Source organism: Anomaloglossus baeobatrachus, chromosome 2 (genome assembly GCF_048569485.1).
Source record: "Anomaloglossus baeobatrachus isolate aAnoBae1 chromosome 2, aAnoBae1.hap1, whole genome shotgun sequence".
In the NCBI taxonomy this organism is placed as follows: domain Eukaryota; kingdom Metazoa; phylum Chordata; class Amphibia; order Anura; family Aromobatidae; genus Anomaloglossus; species Anomaloglossus baeobatrachus.
Window position 1 is genome coordinate 327,070,721 of NC_134354.1, and position 17,607 is coordinate 327,088,327.

Consider the following 17,607-nt stretch of genomic DNA (forward strand, 5'->3'; position numbering starts at 1 on the left):
TGAATAATCAGGAAAGAAGGATATTTTGTGGCCGTCCACCGTTATGGAGCCTTTGTTTCTAGCTGCTCTTAGGATCACATCCCGGTCTCTATAATGTAGTAGTTTCACCTGTACAGGTCTTGGAGGAGCTCCCGGAGGCAGGGGTCTGGTGGGCACTCTGTGGGCTCTCTCCACAGCATACAGGGGGGATAGGACCTCTGCACCAAATACTTTTTGCAGCCATCTCTCAAAAAATTCTGACGGATTTGTGCCCTCCGTTTTTTCTGCACATTGTTTCTCCTCAATCTATTTTCTAAATCATCTGTCTTGTTAAGTAGAAATGCCAGTTGCTGATCATGCCTGTGGGAGTCACCGGTAACCTGGGGCATTTTGTCCTCTAAGTCACTGATTCTCCCCTCTGACGCCGTCATGCGGTCGTTCACTTTTTGGAGGCTCTGTTTTACACTTGATAACTCCTCCATGATTTGGCCCATCTGGAAGCTTAGGGATCTCATTGTGGAGCCATTTTGAGCTATAGCTGCAAGCACGTCTTTCAGAGTGGGCTCAGCACCCTGCAGAGTTGTGGCAGGCTCAGGGGGACATTTATTATGCATGGATGCAGGGAGCTCCAGTTTGTTTTGCAAGCCTTGCTGTGATAATGATGATACATAAGCATGAGGACCAAGAGTTGTTCAGTGCAAAAATAGACAAATTTTATTAGGTACAGCAGGTGATTAATCATTAAAATCACATAAAATCCAAATGTTTACAAGACCAAAGGCTGGGATCCATACCATATCAGGGCTAAGTTTTAAACAATAGGTAGCGATGCACCCATTCCGGTGCATGCATTAAATGCATTTGAGCAATGTCAGCCTGTCAAAAACATTAACCCCTCAAGATCCCCACCAAATCGCAACAAATGCCATAATATCTCTAGTATATCTACCAATTGGTGGTGGGGTGGTGTGGCCCAGCCTGGTCACAAGAGCAACCTCAGGAAAATGGACGTACGTTTCGAAAACGATATATTAAAATTTTTTACCTGCAGCAGCGTGGCACTGCCATGGGCGCGGCTTGTGCGCCTTCGTACGCCGGCCTTTTCCTAGGGCACTGGGAGAGGCTGGTTTTTGGTGACGGAGGCTCCGAGCTTTGCGCCCATGTGCAGTGTTGGCTGCGATACATAGATGACATCTTTTTTGTGTGGCAGGGTAGTCCGGAGCAACTCAATCAGTTCATGGGACAGCTGAACATCAACAAATTCAATATCAAATTGACCTATAAGAGCAGCAGATGCAGGATCGATTTCCTAGACATATTAATAACGGTTGATGATAGAGGATCGATCCAAACGGACGTCTTCGCAAGGAGACGTCTGTAAATGCAGTGCTGCATGCGTCCTCAGCCCATAATCCATCCACAATTCACGCCATCCCAACCGGGCAGTACCTGAGGGTGAGACTGATATGCTCATCTGACACCATGTTTGAGGCACAGTCTGTGGACCTCAGAGACCGCTTTCGTGATAGGGGGTACAGCATGAGGAGCATAAAAACTGGCTACAACCGTGCGAAAAAAAACTTCTAGAGCACAACTGCTGATTAATACCCCAAAAAAAACAAAACAACAGGATGGCATAGTGAGGTTCATTGGGACCTACAACCAGGAATGGGAGACTATGCACCATATTATGAAGAGACATTGGCCGGTACTTTTCACTGACCCGGTACTTGCGGAGGTACTGACCCAGAATCTAATGATGACCTCGAGGAGGGCCAGAAGTCTGAAGGACATTCTGGTACAGAGCCATTATGTCCCGCCTAGGGCTAATCCCTTTGGATCACGCGGGCCGATACAGGGATGTTTCCCTTGTGGGCACTGCTTGGCCTGCAGCAATGTCCTTCGTAGCTCAACTTTCCACTCATCAGATGGATTAAAGAATTTCCATATCAAACAATATATCACGTGTGGTACCACACACGTGATATATTTTGTTACGTGTACATGCCCCCTGACCTATGTGGGGCTCACTTCTCATGAGCTCCACATTAGGGTCAGGGAGCATGTCAGGGACATTGCTGCGGCCAAATCAGAGGTTGATCCAAGTGTCCTGAAAACACTTCCTAGACATTTCAGATCTCACCACTCCTGTGATCCCTCCAAACTTACAATCAGAGGCATTGATGCCATAGTGGGAGGAATTAGGGGTGGTGACCTCAGAAAGCGTCTAGCACAATGCGAGACGAAATGGATCGTTACCTTGGAAAATCTGGTCCCTAGAGGTCTCAATGAGGCCGTTAGTTACTCACCCTTCCTGTAATACTATCTAGGAAATATACAGTTAGGTCCAGAAATATTTGGACAGTGACACAATTTTCGCGAGTTGGGCTCTGCATGCCACCACATTGGATTTGAAATGAAACCTCTACAACAGAATTCAAGTGCAGATTGTAACGTTTAATTTGAAGGTTTGAACAAAAATATCTGATAGAAATTGTAGGAATTGTACACATTTCTTTACAAACACTCCACATTTTAGGAGGTCAAAAGTAATTGGACAAATAAACCAAACCCAAACAAAATATTTTTATTTTCAATATTTTGTTGCGAATCCTTTGGATTCCATTCTATGTCTGAATCACTTATCTCCATATAGTGATTTTTTTTAGGTTTTTGCACCCAGTTCAGACATAGAATGGAGTTCCAAACGTTATTCCTTATTTGTTAGTAGTTTTTCGTTTGTGAACCCACCCCACTCACACCTATTGCCAATCCACATGATACGTATATATAGCCTGTGTCTCAGCTTCCCATACACGGTAAGTTTTTTAACTGCATGAGAGGACACACACAAGCTAGGGACCCCAACGTAGAGAAATACTTTGGCGTAGTGTTGGGGCTCTATTGCATTGATCAATTCAGTAGCTAAATTTCTCTTTATTCATATATTCATGGCAGTAATGCAGGTTCCATTTTTCCCATTTCATTCTTACATATAGCTATTGAATTTTTCATGTCAGTATTCACACAGCAGTTTCTGCTATTACATGTATTCCCCTTGCATAGTCACTGGTGTGCATACCTTATCTCCATATAGGTTTATGATCTGGTCTTCATCCCAAAGGTCTAGGGTTAGCGCTACCCTGCTGGGAACGCCTTCTCTGACAACCTTACAGCATTTCCGAGCCGCCTTCCTTGATCAACAAATCCAGTGGTTCATGTACTTGCAATCGTTCATCTCCTCTGCTCGCTCAGCCTCCGACCTGGCCAGGGTCTGTACCAACTTTGAATCCCTTTTGATCCACCTAGAATTCCCCGATTTACTCCATTTTGATTGACCCAATCGATTCGGATCCAGTCTGGAATGTGAAATCCTGGGAGAAAGATCTGGGGAGTGCTTCTTCTGACCTGGATTGGGCAAAAGCTTATATGTGTGTACATAGACTTCCCTTGCCTTGTAAAGTGCAGGAAAAAAACTAAGATCATTTCCCGTTGGTATAGGTGTCCGAAGGAGCTACACAAAATCTTCCCGACCAACCCCGACACTTGTTGGAGATGTAATGCTGCTGAGGGATCCATGCTACATATCTGGTCGTCCTGCCCGATAATTCAGGAATTGTGGCGTAAAGTTTTTCAAATTCACAACCACATCACGGGGCTGACAATCACATGCTTTCCGCAGATCGGTCTCATGTCCATGATCCCCGGAGCTTTCAAAGAGATTAAGCAAGGTCTTCTCCGTCATTTTGTTGCCGCGACCAGAGCAATCATCCCGAGAAAGTGGAAGTCAGGTGTAACCCCGACGATTCTGGAGTGGTTGGCGGAAATGGATCCCATTTGCAGGATGGAAATACTATCCTCCCACTCTGAGCTCCTGCTGAGCAAGTTTTTCATCTCTTGGACGCCGTGGCTTCTATTTAGAGAATCCGCTGATTTCGAGGTAATCCTTTCCTCTTAGGAACCAATTGCTTAATTTTTGCTCTGTTCATGCTGAGAGGTGGAGTGTAGACCTCCTTAAACCGGTTGTGATCCAAGGGAGACCCCCAAGTCCCTCCTTCCCCTCCCCCCTTCTGTTCCCCCCCTTCTCTTCTTTCTTTTTCTGATCTGTCTTTCCTCTAATTTGAATTCTTCTTTGCTACTTAACATACTTTTCTCTTTCCAGCTTTTATTAATCTAAATTTAGTACTTCAGAAATCAACGTTCCTATTTTCATTGACTCATTACCTAAGTCCACATGAAGAATTGTGTGTACATGATCTCTTATTGAGATTGTCTTTATTTCCTCAATATGTGGAAGTATTCATGCACACACTGAAAATATGCCACTATGTTATAGAGTTACTTATACTTGATTTTGTATGATATTTTCTCCTTTTCAATAAACATTTTTGAAAAAAAAAAAAATTACAGCCCAAAATCTGCATCTCTTGGCCAAAAAAACCTGATTTTTCTGCCAGGAGATGCAGGTCTGTAAACTCAGTGACCTCCACCTGAGGTCAGGTTACCTGCAATCACAGATGAAGGACTGTGGGAACCTTCAGCTGTGACCGCAAAGGACATGAGTGACGTCACCGCTCATTGCGCAGCTCACTCATTCTCTGGAGCTCACAGAGAGCGGTCGGTCGTGCCTCTCTCTGTGATATTCAGATGTATCAGAGATGAAGCTGCGTGGGACCTCCTGTGGATTACGTCGGAGCTGCAGGGTGTTGGGGGGGTTAATAAAGTGGTAAAGGCGGGGGTGTTTGTATGTTATTCCAAATAAAGGATTTTTCTCTGTGTCTTGTTTATTTACATTCACTTACAGGTTTGTGTGATGCAGGTATCTGATAGACGCCTGTGCCATCACAAACCTAGGGTTTAGTAGCAGCTGTGCGCTGTTATTAACCCCTGCTATTACCTCGATTGGCACCGCATCATACCACCGGGAAGAGCCGGTATCACACTGGGATTGTCACATCTAATAGATGCGGCAATACCGGGCGGCAGCGGGCTGAAATACCAGCCCCCAGCTGCCGTTATCTTGGCTGGGGATGAAGATTAGGGGGAACCGCTCATCAGGTTTTTTTTTTGTTTTTTTTTTTTAATTTCTTTAAATTAAAAAAAAAAAAAAAGCCGCATGTGGTTTCACCGCAGTCACACATGCGAGGGACTCGCGCGAGTCTGCCATGGCATCACCCGGCAGCCTCGCACGTGTGACTGGATACACCGCACAGATACAGCCAGACAGCTGGGGCTGCAGCCGCGAGCTAAAGCTGTGCTGCCGATTGTTTATTTTTTTACCACCATGCTGACCGGCAGACACTTGCACTGCTTTCCCCGCCCACCGGCCATCCTGGCGCCTGTGATTGGTTGCAGTCAGCTGACACTCAGAGTGGGGGCGCATCTAGCTGCAACCAATTACACGCGCCGATGGGCGGGGAAAACAATGAATATTGAATTGTCGGCTCTGGAAGGGAATGGCGTGACCCAGAAGGTGTGCCGCCATGACAGCGCTTCGGTGAGTATGCCGCGCTCGCTCCTACCCCCCCTAGCCCCTCCACAAACGTTTTTAAACTCTGGATTCCGGTCCCCGTTGACTTATATGGGCACGGGATTCCGTAGCGGATCGGACTCTTTTTAAAATCTGGCAGTGATCGCCGGTACCGGATTTTTGGCCGTTCGATCAACTCTACTTACGATACCTGAACCACAGGCAACAAGATTCAGATATTAGCCGCGTTATGGCAGCCATGTAGGTTTTACTCTAAGACGCTGAAGCTATTACGAGAAAACATACTCTGAGAAAGCAACAGGAAGTTATAGGTCTCCAGAGCATTGTTTTACATGAAAAAGGGCATTATACCAGTGTGAGATGTGATCACTGACACTTTGCTCCATTAATCACACACAACTCTGAGATCAGAGCTAACACAGTACAACAAAAGTGAACCTTGTCTCATTACAAACAAGTGTGCCGCTGCATTTGTCGTTTTACAATTCTTCAGTTTCAAAAGCAGCAAGTGTAGGGGGAGGGGCAGTACATCAGAGCTGACATCACTATGAGAAGACAACTGCAAATCTGTTATAAGACAAGATTCAACTCTGCTGAACTGTGTTAGTTATAATCAGGCACACCTCTCAGCAGAGCTGACAGCAATATGAGAGACAAGTGTACATGAAAATGTGTTTGTAATGAGACAAATCTCCCTTCCACTGTATTTTTAGCTCTGCTGTACTGTGTTAGTTCTGATCTCATTACAGAGCTCTGTAGGATAGTAAAATATCAGTCATCACATTGGAAACACCTCCATTCATTTACTATAGGCCCTGGAGGCAGATTCTCATGCAGATCATTGTCCTGCCCATAGTCTGGACCCGCTTATTTACATATAAGAAAAATGGATTTCTCTAAAATAAGATATTGGATAACATATGAAGGTTCCCACATAGACAGCTTAGGAGGCTTTATTCTACTGACTGATTCCCTGTAATCCCATTAGGCAAAAGTATTCAACATGTAAATAAGCCTTAAGGGGGCTTTACACGCTACGACATCGCTAATGCGAACTCGTCGGGGTCACGGAATTGGTGACGCACATCCGGCCGCATTAGCGATGCCGTTGCGTGTGACACCTATGAGCGATTTTGCATCGTCACAAAAACGTGCAAAATCGCTCATCGGTGACATGGGGGTCCATTCTCAAAAATCGTTACTGCAGCAGTAACGAAGTTGTTCCTCATTCCTGCGGCAGCACACATCGCTTCATGTGACGCCAAAGGAACGAGGAACCTCTCCTTACCTGCCTCCCGGACGCTATGCGGAAGGAAGGCGGTGGGCGGGATGTTACGTCCCGCTCATCTCCGCCCCTCCGCTTCTATTGGGCGGCGGTTTAGTGATGCAGCTGTGACGTCACTGTGGCGCAGAACGAATCGCCCCCTTAGAAAGGAGGCGGTTCGCCGGTCACAGCGACGTCGCCGGACAGGTAAGTAGTGTGACGGGTCTGGGCGATGTTGTGCGGCACGGGCAGCGATTTGCCCGTGTCGCACAACAGATGGGGGCGGGTACCCACACTAGTGATATCGGTACCGATATCGCAGCGTGTAAAGCGGCCTTAAGGCCCATTACATATCCGTGTAAAATAAAACCAAAAAAGGCACATTCCATTTTGACCATTTGTGTGTCTGTATGTGCCATCTGTGTGTGACACCTGTATGACACGCACCAGAAAAAAAACACACGACAATGAAAATAAATGTTTCATTCAATTGACACCTCTCCAACACCAGAGCTTAATGCCAACTGACATTACACAGCTGACATCAACCCCATAAACCATTAAGCCAACACACCAGGTCAATCGGGAAGAGTCAAGGCAAAGCATCAGAATTGAAGCATCTAATGTGATGCGCTACTTCTGGGGCGGCTGCAGGCTGGTTCCTTTAGGCTTGGAAGGGCCCAATACCTTGGGCTTTCCCAGCCTGATAATATTAGCTTGCAGAGGTCTACATTACCTTTGCTGGTTATCAAAAATGGTAAAGTCGGGTTTTTTTTAAATAATTATTTATTTAGCCAATAGCTGTAAAATCTCTTTATTTCTCCATCCATCTTTCTATTTCTCCATCCGTCCACTACCTGTCCATCTGCTACCTATCATCTTTGCCCATTTTAAACACGGAAAAAAAAAATCTAATTTCTTGAATGCATTTACTTTTGGTCTGTGTCACACGGTTGTCACCCATGTGCAATATGCATTTTCCACAGACCCAAAGATTCCTATTGGCCCTTTTCATCTGTGCTGACAACAGATGACAACGGTCTGTGTGAAAAAGAAATGGATGTGTGAAAATCAACACATTTTAATGAGTATACATGTGAACATTTCTCTAGTACGTATGAAAAAGGACACCACGTGTACTGGAACAGATGTGTGAAGGGGTCCATAGGGTGTATGCACATGCGGCAGATCTGTTGCAGAAAATTATGAAAATTCCCCAAAATTCCTAAAACTTCCACTTAATACACTGAAATTTCAGCGTGTACATTTATTTCTCAGAGCACCATTGTCACGAAAAAGTTACATGTGAATAAAATCTTAAAAAGTATGTTTTCATCTCTATTAAAAATGTTTGGGTGGCATGGTGGCTCAGTGGTTAGCACTTAAGTCTTGCAGCGCTTGGGTCCTGGGTTTAAATCCCTCCAAGGACAACATCTGCAAGGAGTTTGTAGGTTCTCCCCATATTTGCGTAGTTTCCTCTGGGTTCTCAGGTTTCCTCCATCACTCCAAAGAGATACTGATAGGGAGTTTAGATCATGAGCCCCAATGGGGACAGTGTTGCTGATGTTTGTAAAGCGCTGCAGAATATGTTGGTGCTGAATAAAAATAAAGCTTATTATTATTATGATTATATTTTTAAATGGTTGCTCTGTGATGCTTGTGCAGTTACCGCTGAAAAGCCCATATGACACTGTATTATACAACATCATGACTGCAATAATGGTGGACAGGACTTAAAGTTGTTCTCTGGTAACCATTAAGCAACACATTTATCCAAGATCACTGGGTATTTTTTTGCACATAGTCATGACTCTGAAACAGATAGATTGAAAGTACTTAGATACATACTTCTCAGGTTTTAGATCACGATAAATGATTCCAAGGCTGTGTAAATGATCCAAACCCAAAGCCAACTCCGCCAGGTAAAACTTTACATCCTCCTCTGTAAACATGACCTAAAAGAGAATAATCCATTTTTTAAGCCTGGTCATCAACATGTGTTGTTTTTTTTCCATTTTGCTGTATTGATGGCAATAACCCCATCAGCCAGACAGGCATTATGTTCAGGTAAAGATAGTTCTAGAAGAATGGTTGATATTATGGGCAAACATGCAGCTTCTGCACTGACCTCCTTTGAAAGACGAGTGAAGAGGTCTCCACCACGCAAGAAGTCTAAGATTAAGTAAAGTTTCCCCTCCGTCTGAAAAGCTGTAATCAAATTGACACATTTTAATGATTGTTACGCCAGATCAAAGGTATCACAAAGTAAAACACTCGGTAGGAAATAATTTGTTCTTACCATAATGGAGCCTTACAACAAATGGATGATTAACTTCAGCCAGGATATCCCGTTCCATTTTAGTTCTTACTCTGTCTCTTACTGAAAAGAAGTAAAAAACACAATCATCTCATTAGCAACTAGAAACAAAAACCTCCTTAAAGACTGAGTTCCCACTAATAATATTAACCTTTATTTCTATAGTATAGTGCCAACATATTCAGCAGTGCTTTACAATTCATATACAAACAAGCATAAGTAACAGTTCTTGTAGATACAATAATTGAAGCAAAAATAATGACAACCCTGCTCATAAGAGCTTACAATCTACAATGGAGTGAGGTGGGGGTTACACAAGGTTCAAGTGCTTATTTACAACAACGGTCCAGCCATCTCTAAAAAAATGGGAGGGATAGATAAAAGGCTGCATGAACCAGGTCATTAGCCAACTTTGTAATGCTTTAGGTGCACTGGAGAGTTAATGCTCTGAGACATAGTGGAGGGGTATATATGAATTGACTTTGATCTTGATAAAGCACACTAAAAAGATGTGTTTTTAAGGAGCGTCTGAAACTGTACAAGTTGTGGATCATCCTAGTTTCTTGGGATAGAGGATTCCAGAGGATTGGTGCAGCTCGGAAAAAGGTTTGGAGCTGGCAGTGGGAAGTTCGGACTAGTGTGAATGTTAGTAGAAAGTTGTTTGTGTAGTGTAGAGAACAGGTAGGTTGATAGACAGAAATGAGGATGGAGATGTAGGGGAGTGCCATGTTGTGAAGAGCTTTGTGGGTGAGAACAAGCAATTTAAATTGGATCCTATAATGTATGGGCCGCCAGTGCAATGACTGTCACAGAATGGAAGTGTACGAATAACGATTACCCACATAGGTGAACCTGGCTGCAGCACTAAGGATGGACTGTAGAGGGGAAAGTCTAGTGAGGGTTTGTCTTGTTTCCATGGTGATCAAGGGGTGGATTCTAGATATGTTCTTCAGGTGCAGGTGACAAGCGTGGGCGAGAGATTGTATGAGGACGTGAAGGAAAGATTGGTGTCAAGCATAACAACCAGACAGCGAGCCTGCAGCCTAGGAGTTGGAAGTTCAGTTTTTGAAAGCTTACATTTCAGATAGAGCAGACATGATGTTTGAAACTGCAGACAGACAATCACTGGTGTTCTGTAGTACAGCGAGGGTCAAGTCAGGGGATGAAGTGTATAGTTGTGTGTTATCTGCATAAAGATGGCACTGGAAGCCAAATTTGCTGCTGGTTTGTCTAATTGGCGCTGTGTAAACAGGGAAGAGAAGAGGGCCAATGACTGAACATTGAGGGACTCCAACAGCAAGAGAAGAAGATCTGGAGCCAGCAAATGATACACTGAAAGAGCGATCAGAAAGATAGGCAGTGAACCAGGAGAGAGCAGTGTCCTTTAAACCAATTGAGTGGAGCACAGCGAGTAGTAGATGGTGGTCGACAGTGTTGAAAGATGCAGACAGGTCAAAAAGAATAAGCAGAGAGTAGTCACCATTACGTTTTGCTGTTAGAAGGTCATTGGTTACTTTGATGAGGGCAGTTTCTGTAGAATGTAGGGGGCGGAAGCCAGACTGTAATGGATCTAGAAAAGAGTGAGGGGAGAAGTAATGGGTGAGACATGAATAGACAAGGCGCTCCATGAATTTAGAGATGAAGGGGAGATTGGAAACCAGTCTGTATTTATTTGTACAGGATAGATCAAGAGAAGGGTTTTTTTTAACAATGGAGTAATGGTAGAGTGTTTGAAGGAGTAGGGAAGAAACAAGAAGAGAGGGAGAGATTGAAGATTTAAGTTAGGTGACTAGTGACGATGGGAGGGAGGGACTGGAGTTACTAGTGCAAGTGGTAGCATGAGAAGAAGAGAGGAGCCTCGAGACTTCTTCTGTGACTGGGTCAAATGTGGAGAGAAAGCCAGATGGGATGTGGTGAGGGATGGGAATATCGACACTTGGTAGCTGGGAGCGGATTTCCTGATGGATATTTTCTATTTTCTCTGTGAAATAGCAGGCCAGATCATCAGCACAAAGGTCTGTGGTAGGGGGCTGCACTTTAGGACTGAGGAGGGAGTGAAAGATGTCGAAGAGCTTTTTTGTATTGTTGTAAAGTTAGGAGATCACGGTGGTGAAGTAGATTTGTTTGTTGGGGTGAATTTGTTTGTTGGGGTGCCGCCATACCGCGGCCGCCACGTCACTGCTGACGTCATGACGACCAAATAGCGGCTGCCACGTCACCGCTGACGTCACAGACAGCTAATCAGCGGCCACCGTGTCATTGGTGACATCACACGCATGCGCGATAGCGGGAATCCCACACTTAGAGCTTGGAGCGGCAGCAGGAACCCGCACACACGCGGTAGCGCTAAATGAGAACTTAGGCTCAGGATAACTGACGACCCTAGAAACCTGATGCCTCTCAGCCAACCGCCTAGAGCGACGGACAGGTGGTGCAGTGGAGTCGACCGACTCCAATGCAGGTGACAAAAATGGAACTGGGGCAGTTCGAGGCTCACGGGAACCCCGAACCATAACAGAGTTTGGGATGTGAGCCATGGCTGTTTTACTCTGTTTGGAGGTTTTGAGGGTCAGGGATGCTATTTGGTCCAGGGTGCTTCTGAGAGTATCACTGTAGTGATTAACAGCCAGATCCGGACAGGGAAAATAAGAGAATGGGGACTTACGAATGTAGAGTCTAAAAGTGTATGAGAGTCAAAGGCCTGTAGATTTCTGAATGTGTGATAGGTGGGAGTGTGCTGGGTTGGGTGAGAATTTGTGAGCATGAAGGAGAGGATGTTGTGGTCAGAGAGGTGAAGAGGTGTGTTATCTGAGAGACTGAGCAGATGCGGGCAAAGACCAGGTCAAGGGTGTTACCGTGTTCATGTATCTCAGAGGTTGAGAGCTGTGAGAGGCGAAGAGAGGTGGCATTGATCCCTAATAAGGTTATACTCAGAAAAACAAATATCTTTTACAATTTTGTGGATGCCCTTTTCTAAACTGAGAATACTCTGACAACGTTTTCTCGTCATGTATGAAAACCAAAATATTTAAAATAGTACAATCTAAGTAAATCACACATTGTTTTATAAAAATACATCAATAATTTTGTGGTCATATTTTATGGGTACTGACAAATATTGTAAGGTCATTACTCTGTTAATCAGGCCTTAGTTATTTCCAAAAAGTAATGAAATTGTAATGATTATTCAAAGTAAAAGATTGGCTTAACCCACCAAAAGCAGATGCCACCACAAGTATAAATGCTGTGCCAACTAGGCAGTGCAAGAGTACAAAAGAAGCCACGTTTCTATATAGTCAAAGGACCCGCAAAAAAGTACCACACACCAAAAATCAAAAAATACAAATCTTTATTAACGTACACAAAAAGTAAAACAGAAGAAATATTAAAAGTTGTAAAAGTAAACGTTTAAGGTCAATACAAAGAGTTGAAGTCCCTGCTAGATCATGCTCCAATAAAGCTTAAGATGCTTGGTAAATCATTACTTAAAGTGCAATAGCAGTATGTATAATACAAAAGGTGCTGCCATGAATATAGTCAAAATCAACGCAACAATGATAAATAAGTAAACATGTATAGTAAGGCTTTTGTATAAAAGCATATAATGTGACATTAATGAGTGAAAGAGAATCAAGTGACGAGTCAGACACCATGTCTGTATACCAGACCCGTACACAAGGCTATTTGTGTTACCTTTATGACAATTTTTTATTATATAACTGAAGAGGTATACTTATATCTTTACTTATTTATTTTGCAATGGAGTTACTCATATACCTGTACATACCCATAGGTGTATATGAGGACCAGCTTAGGGCTTGATTTTGACTACATTTATGGCAGCACCAACTGCATTGTGCAGACTGCCTATTGCACTGACTCATGACTTTCACAGCATGTTTTTGTCTAGTATTCTCTAGGCTTATAACTAACGACCTTACGTTTTGCACTTTATTAGAATGGGGGGAGAGTTACATCTATAGTGTTAACATTTACAATTAGAAAATTCAAGGTCTGAGGTTATCTTAAATTTCCCTTCTGTGTAACTAAAAGCATTTTACATTTTTTGGGTTAAATACCTGGGCTGATTGGCTGCCCATTCTCCAACATGTTGGAGATGATAAAAACTACGGATTCTGCACATTCCACTTATTTAAATTTTTTTTTTTAAATTATAATTGATATACTTTTAACTATTCACATTTGTTGATCTTTTTTTCTCCATATAAGACAATAAAGATTTTTTTTTCAGCCTCTTGTATTTTAACCCCTTCACGACCGGCCAATTTTGCGCTTTCCGTGGGTTTTTTTTTTTTCACCATTCTTCTGTGAGACATAATTTTTTTATTTTTCAGTCAATATGGTCATGTGAGGGCTTGTTTTTTGCAGAACGAGCTGTGCTTTTAAGTGAAACCATGAATTTTACCATATAGTATACCGTAAAACAGCTAAAAATTCCAAATGCGGAAAAATTGCAAAAAAAGTGCGATTGCACGATTGTTGTTGAGATTTTATTCACGGTGTTCCATATATGCTAAAACTGATGTGTTGTGATGCCTGAGGCTGGTGCGAGTTCGTAGACACCAAACATGTATAGGTTTACTTTTATCTAAAGGGTTAAAAAAGCAAAAGAAAACAGAAGTGGCTTACGTTTTGCACCATGTTCTGCGACCCATAGCGTTGTCATTTTTCAGGATCTATAGCTCAATGATCGCTTATTTTTTGCGTCTCGAGCCAATGTTTTTAACGGTACCATTTTTGCGTAGATGCTACATTTTGATCGCCTGTTATTGCATATAGCGCAAAATTTGTGGCGACCAAAAACCGTAATTTTGGCATTAGGAATTTTTGTGCCGCTACGCCGTTTACCGATCAGGTTAATTGATTTTATATTTTGATAGATCGGGCATTTCTGAATGCGGCGATACCAAAACGTGTCTATTTTTTATTTCTTTAACCCTTTAATTTTCAATAGGGTGAAAGAGGGGTGATTTAAACTTTTAGGTTTATTTAACTTTTTTTTCAATTTAAGTGTTTTATTGGTTTTCATGAAAAAAAGGACAACAAAACGGGTCATGTCATACAGATACATATTGCATAACAACTATGAGAACCAGGACCATGAGGTCCAACAGGTAAAGGAAAGAAGGGGAGAGAGGGGGCTGGAGGGCAATGCACATAGGCGCTATTGTGACAATTATCCACTACAACACCTAGAGAAGCTCTTGGCGCACAGAGTCCCCCTTCCACCCGTCTCTCACTCTCCTAAAGGAAACTTACCATAAAAGAAACTCCTAAAAAGAAAGGTCAGAAAGTGGAAAGAGAAAGGGAAGAAGACAGAAAGGGAGAAAGAGTATCGAAAGAGGGTGCCATGGGGCCTTCACCTGCCCGCCATGTTTATGTAAGGAGGTAAAAGGTTCCGATCAAAAAGGGGATTTGGGTCATGTCATGGGTTTGAGCCAGATCCTGCCAAATAAGCCTCCCAGTGGGACCATTTTGTGACCACAGACTCTGCATCCCCCCGCGACTGGGCCAGGACCCTCTCCATCCGGTATATTGCATTCACCTCGTCAGTCCACTCTTCCAGGGTTGGAGAGTCTGCCTTCTTCCAGTGACGGGGTATAACCGTCTTGGCCGCCTGTAGGAGGTGTCGCAGAACAGATTTTTTGTACGCAGCCTGCGGCATAGGGAACATGTAAAGCAGAACTGCCTCAGGGTGTCTAGGCACGGTCACTCCTGAAACCTCTTTGATCGCCTCTAGCACCCCCTCCCAAAAGGACTGCAAGGCTAAGCACGACCACCATATATGCGTCATGGTGCCCCCCTGGCTTCCGCACCTCCAACAATTGTCTGGGGTCTCAGGCCACCACCGATGCAGGAGGGAAGGGACCCGATACCATCGTGATATAACTTTATAACTGGTCTCCTGGGACTTAGTAGCAGTCACCGACTTGTGTGACAAGTGGAAGCATCGCCCCCATTGTTCTCTAGAGAATGTTTGGTTGAGCTCCCCCTCCCATGCTCCGCAAAAGGGGGGGAGATCATCCAAGCCCCCGGAGACCAGCAATTTGTATATAACTGAAATGTTGTGATTCGGGGCAGTCGTTGTTGTACACATGGCCTCATAAGGGGATGGAGAGAGTGCAAGCTCGTGCGTCTGTGTGAGTGATGTAATAAAATGCTGGAGTTGGGCGTATTCGAAATTGTGGCGTAGTTTTTGGGGTTTCTCCCCCAAAATCGTAGAGAGTGGTAGTGTCCGACCCTGTGGGGCAATATGGATGAGCCGAAGAGGCGTCCGTTTAGTTCCTTCCAGGAAGCGAGTGACAGAGGCACCCGGAAGAAAATCCGGACTATCGGTCACCGGCATCAGCGGTCCATATGCACGAATCAGATCGCATTTCCTACCAGGGGCGTGTATGGTGCGCAGAGTCTGCTCGATACTGTACCCCACCACCAGTTTGCGACGGTTCAGCCGTGGCCATGTCCAAGGCAGAGTTGGCGCCGACAGAGAGCATAGATCATGGGCCAGACGCACCCATAGTTTAGACCCCTCATTATGCAACAGGTCCAGGACACGGGCATGGGCCACTGCTAGTTGATACTTTCGGCAGTCCGGCAGTCCCAGCCCTCCCGCGTCCCTTGGTCTGGTCAGAACACTACCTCGTATTCTGGGTCGGCCCTTGGCCCAGACAAACTGGATAAATAGTTGTTGAATTTTGTACCAATATGACGCGGGGATGTGGACGGGTACCGTCTGCAGAAGGTATAATAAGCGAGGCAGTACTGTCATTTTGAGGGCACCAACCCTACCAAACCAGGACACCACCCCCTGATGCCAGGTGGCTAGATCCCTCTCTGATTTGATAAGAAATTGTTGGAAGTTAAGTGAAAACAGTTTGGACAGGTCGGATGGAATGGTGATACCCAGATATCGGATACTATTGTTTTGTGGCCACTTAAAAGGGTGTTTGGATTGTAGGCAAGAAACTAGATTTGGAGGAAGGGAGACATTCAAAGCCTCTGATTTGTCGAGGTTTATCCGGAAATTGGACCATCTTCCAAAATTATCCAACTCTGACATCAGGGATGGGAGAGCCTCAAGCGGATTAGTGAGATAAACTAAGAGGTCGTCGGCGAAAGCCGAGCATTTATATTCATGGTTCGCTATCTTGATCCCTTGGATGTCTGGGTTGGCTCGCAGGGCCGCCATGAGATGCTCCATCACTAGGATGTATAGAAGAGGGGATAAGGGGCATCCCTGTCTCGTCCCGTTATGTATGGTGACAGTGTCCGATAAGGTGCCATTGATTTTTATACGCGCCGACGGGGTGTGGTACAGTGCAAGTATTTTAGCCGTTAGGTTTGGGCCTAGCTGCAGGTGATTTAATGTTTGGGCGAGTGACTCCCATGAAATCCTGTCGAAGGCCTTCTCGGCATCTAAGGACAGGATCATCAATGGTATCCCTCGGTTGCGAGCAAATTGAATAATATCTAGAGTTTTAAGGGTATTGTCTCTAGCCTCTCGTCCCGGGACAAACCCAACCTGGTCTAGGTGGATCAGATCCGGAAGGAGAGGATTGAGCCTGTTGGCAATAAGTTTAGCATAGCACTTAATATCTACATTGAGCAGGGAAATCGGTCTATAGCTACCGCAAACGCTAACTTTTTTTTTTTTTTTTTTTTTTAAACTTTTTAAACTTTTTTTTTATTATTTTTATTTTACTAGGTCCCCTAAAGGACTATAACAATCAGTTGTCTGATCACTCATTTATTTCTCCCGATCAGGGCAGCATTGCTCAGACCGGGAGAAATGATCATCTCTTGTAACAAGCAGCACTTAGCTGTTTCTTACAGGACCTGAGTCATGTTATGACTCCTGTGCTACCATGACAACCACCGGATCCACGTGATCACGTCACGTGACTTCCGGTATTGGCCTGTGAGTAAAGTTACAGCGCGATCGCTATTATAATGGTGCTGACACATATTGACAGCACCATTTAAGGGGTTAAAAGGCACGGGCGGATAGCGATTCCGCTCGTGCCTAGCAGGCACATGTATGAATCAGCTGAGATGTGCGCTGATCGCCGCAGGCTGCTTGCAGCAGCCCGCGGCGATTAACACTATGACCACTACGACGTAATGTTACTGCCTGCGGTCGTTAAGGGGTTAAACAAGGAATGTTTTTCTTTAGGCAGAAGACCATCTTATCTAGCATTCACAGATTCTACAACCTACAAAAAATAGCGCACAACGACCAGCGTAACAAAAATAAATATTTTATTAACAGAGACATACCATTAAAAAAAAGGTGAGCAAGAATAAAAAATGAGATAAACCACTACAGCTGCACTCAGAGCAACCAAGGCCAATCAATAAATGTATAATAATAGTAATAGCAATTGTGTCAGAGCTACTAATGTGCAGGGCCATTATCTTATCACAATTAATATGTATTTTATCCAGATCTGGGCCGGCCTTAAGGTAAATTAGTGCCCTGTGCAAAATTACCCTTTGGTGCTCCCAGATCATGTCACAGGCGACCTGAAGCCAATC

At 44.1% G+C, this 17,607-nt stretch overlaps 1 protein-coding gene across 4 annotated transcripts in view; it reads right to left on the reverse strand.

Annotated features, from left to right (window-relative positions):
• The window catches only part of RPS6KA1 (ribosomal protein S6 kinase A1), a 652,732-nt gene that overhangs the window by 226,306 nt on the left and 408,819 nt on the right, over positions 1-17,607 (reverse strand). For all 4 annotated transcript variants that reach the window (XM_075335914.1, XM_075335912.1, XM_075335913.1 and 1 more), the window contains 3 exons: positions 9,034-9,114; positions 8,863-8,942; positions 8,583-8,689 (listed from right to left, as the gene is read on the reverse strand). In XM_075335914.1, coding sequence (XP_075192029.1) covers positions 8,583-8,689; positions 8,863-8,942; positions 9,034-9,114 — 268 coding nt within the window. The remainder of the gene's footprint in view (positions 1-8,582; positions 8,690-8,862; positions 8,943-9,033; positions 9,115-17,607) is intronic.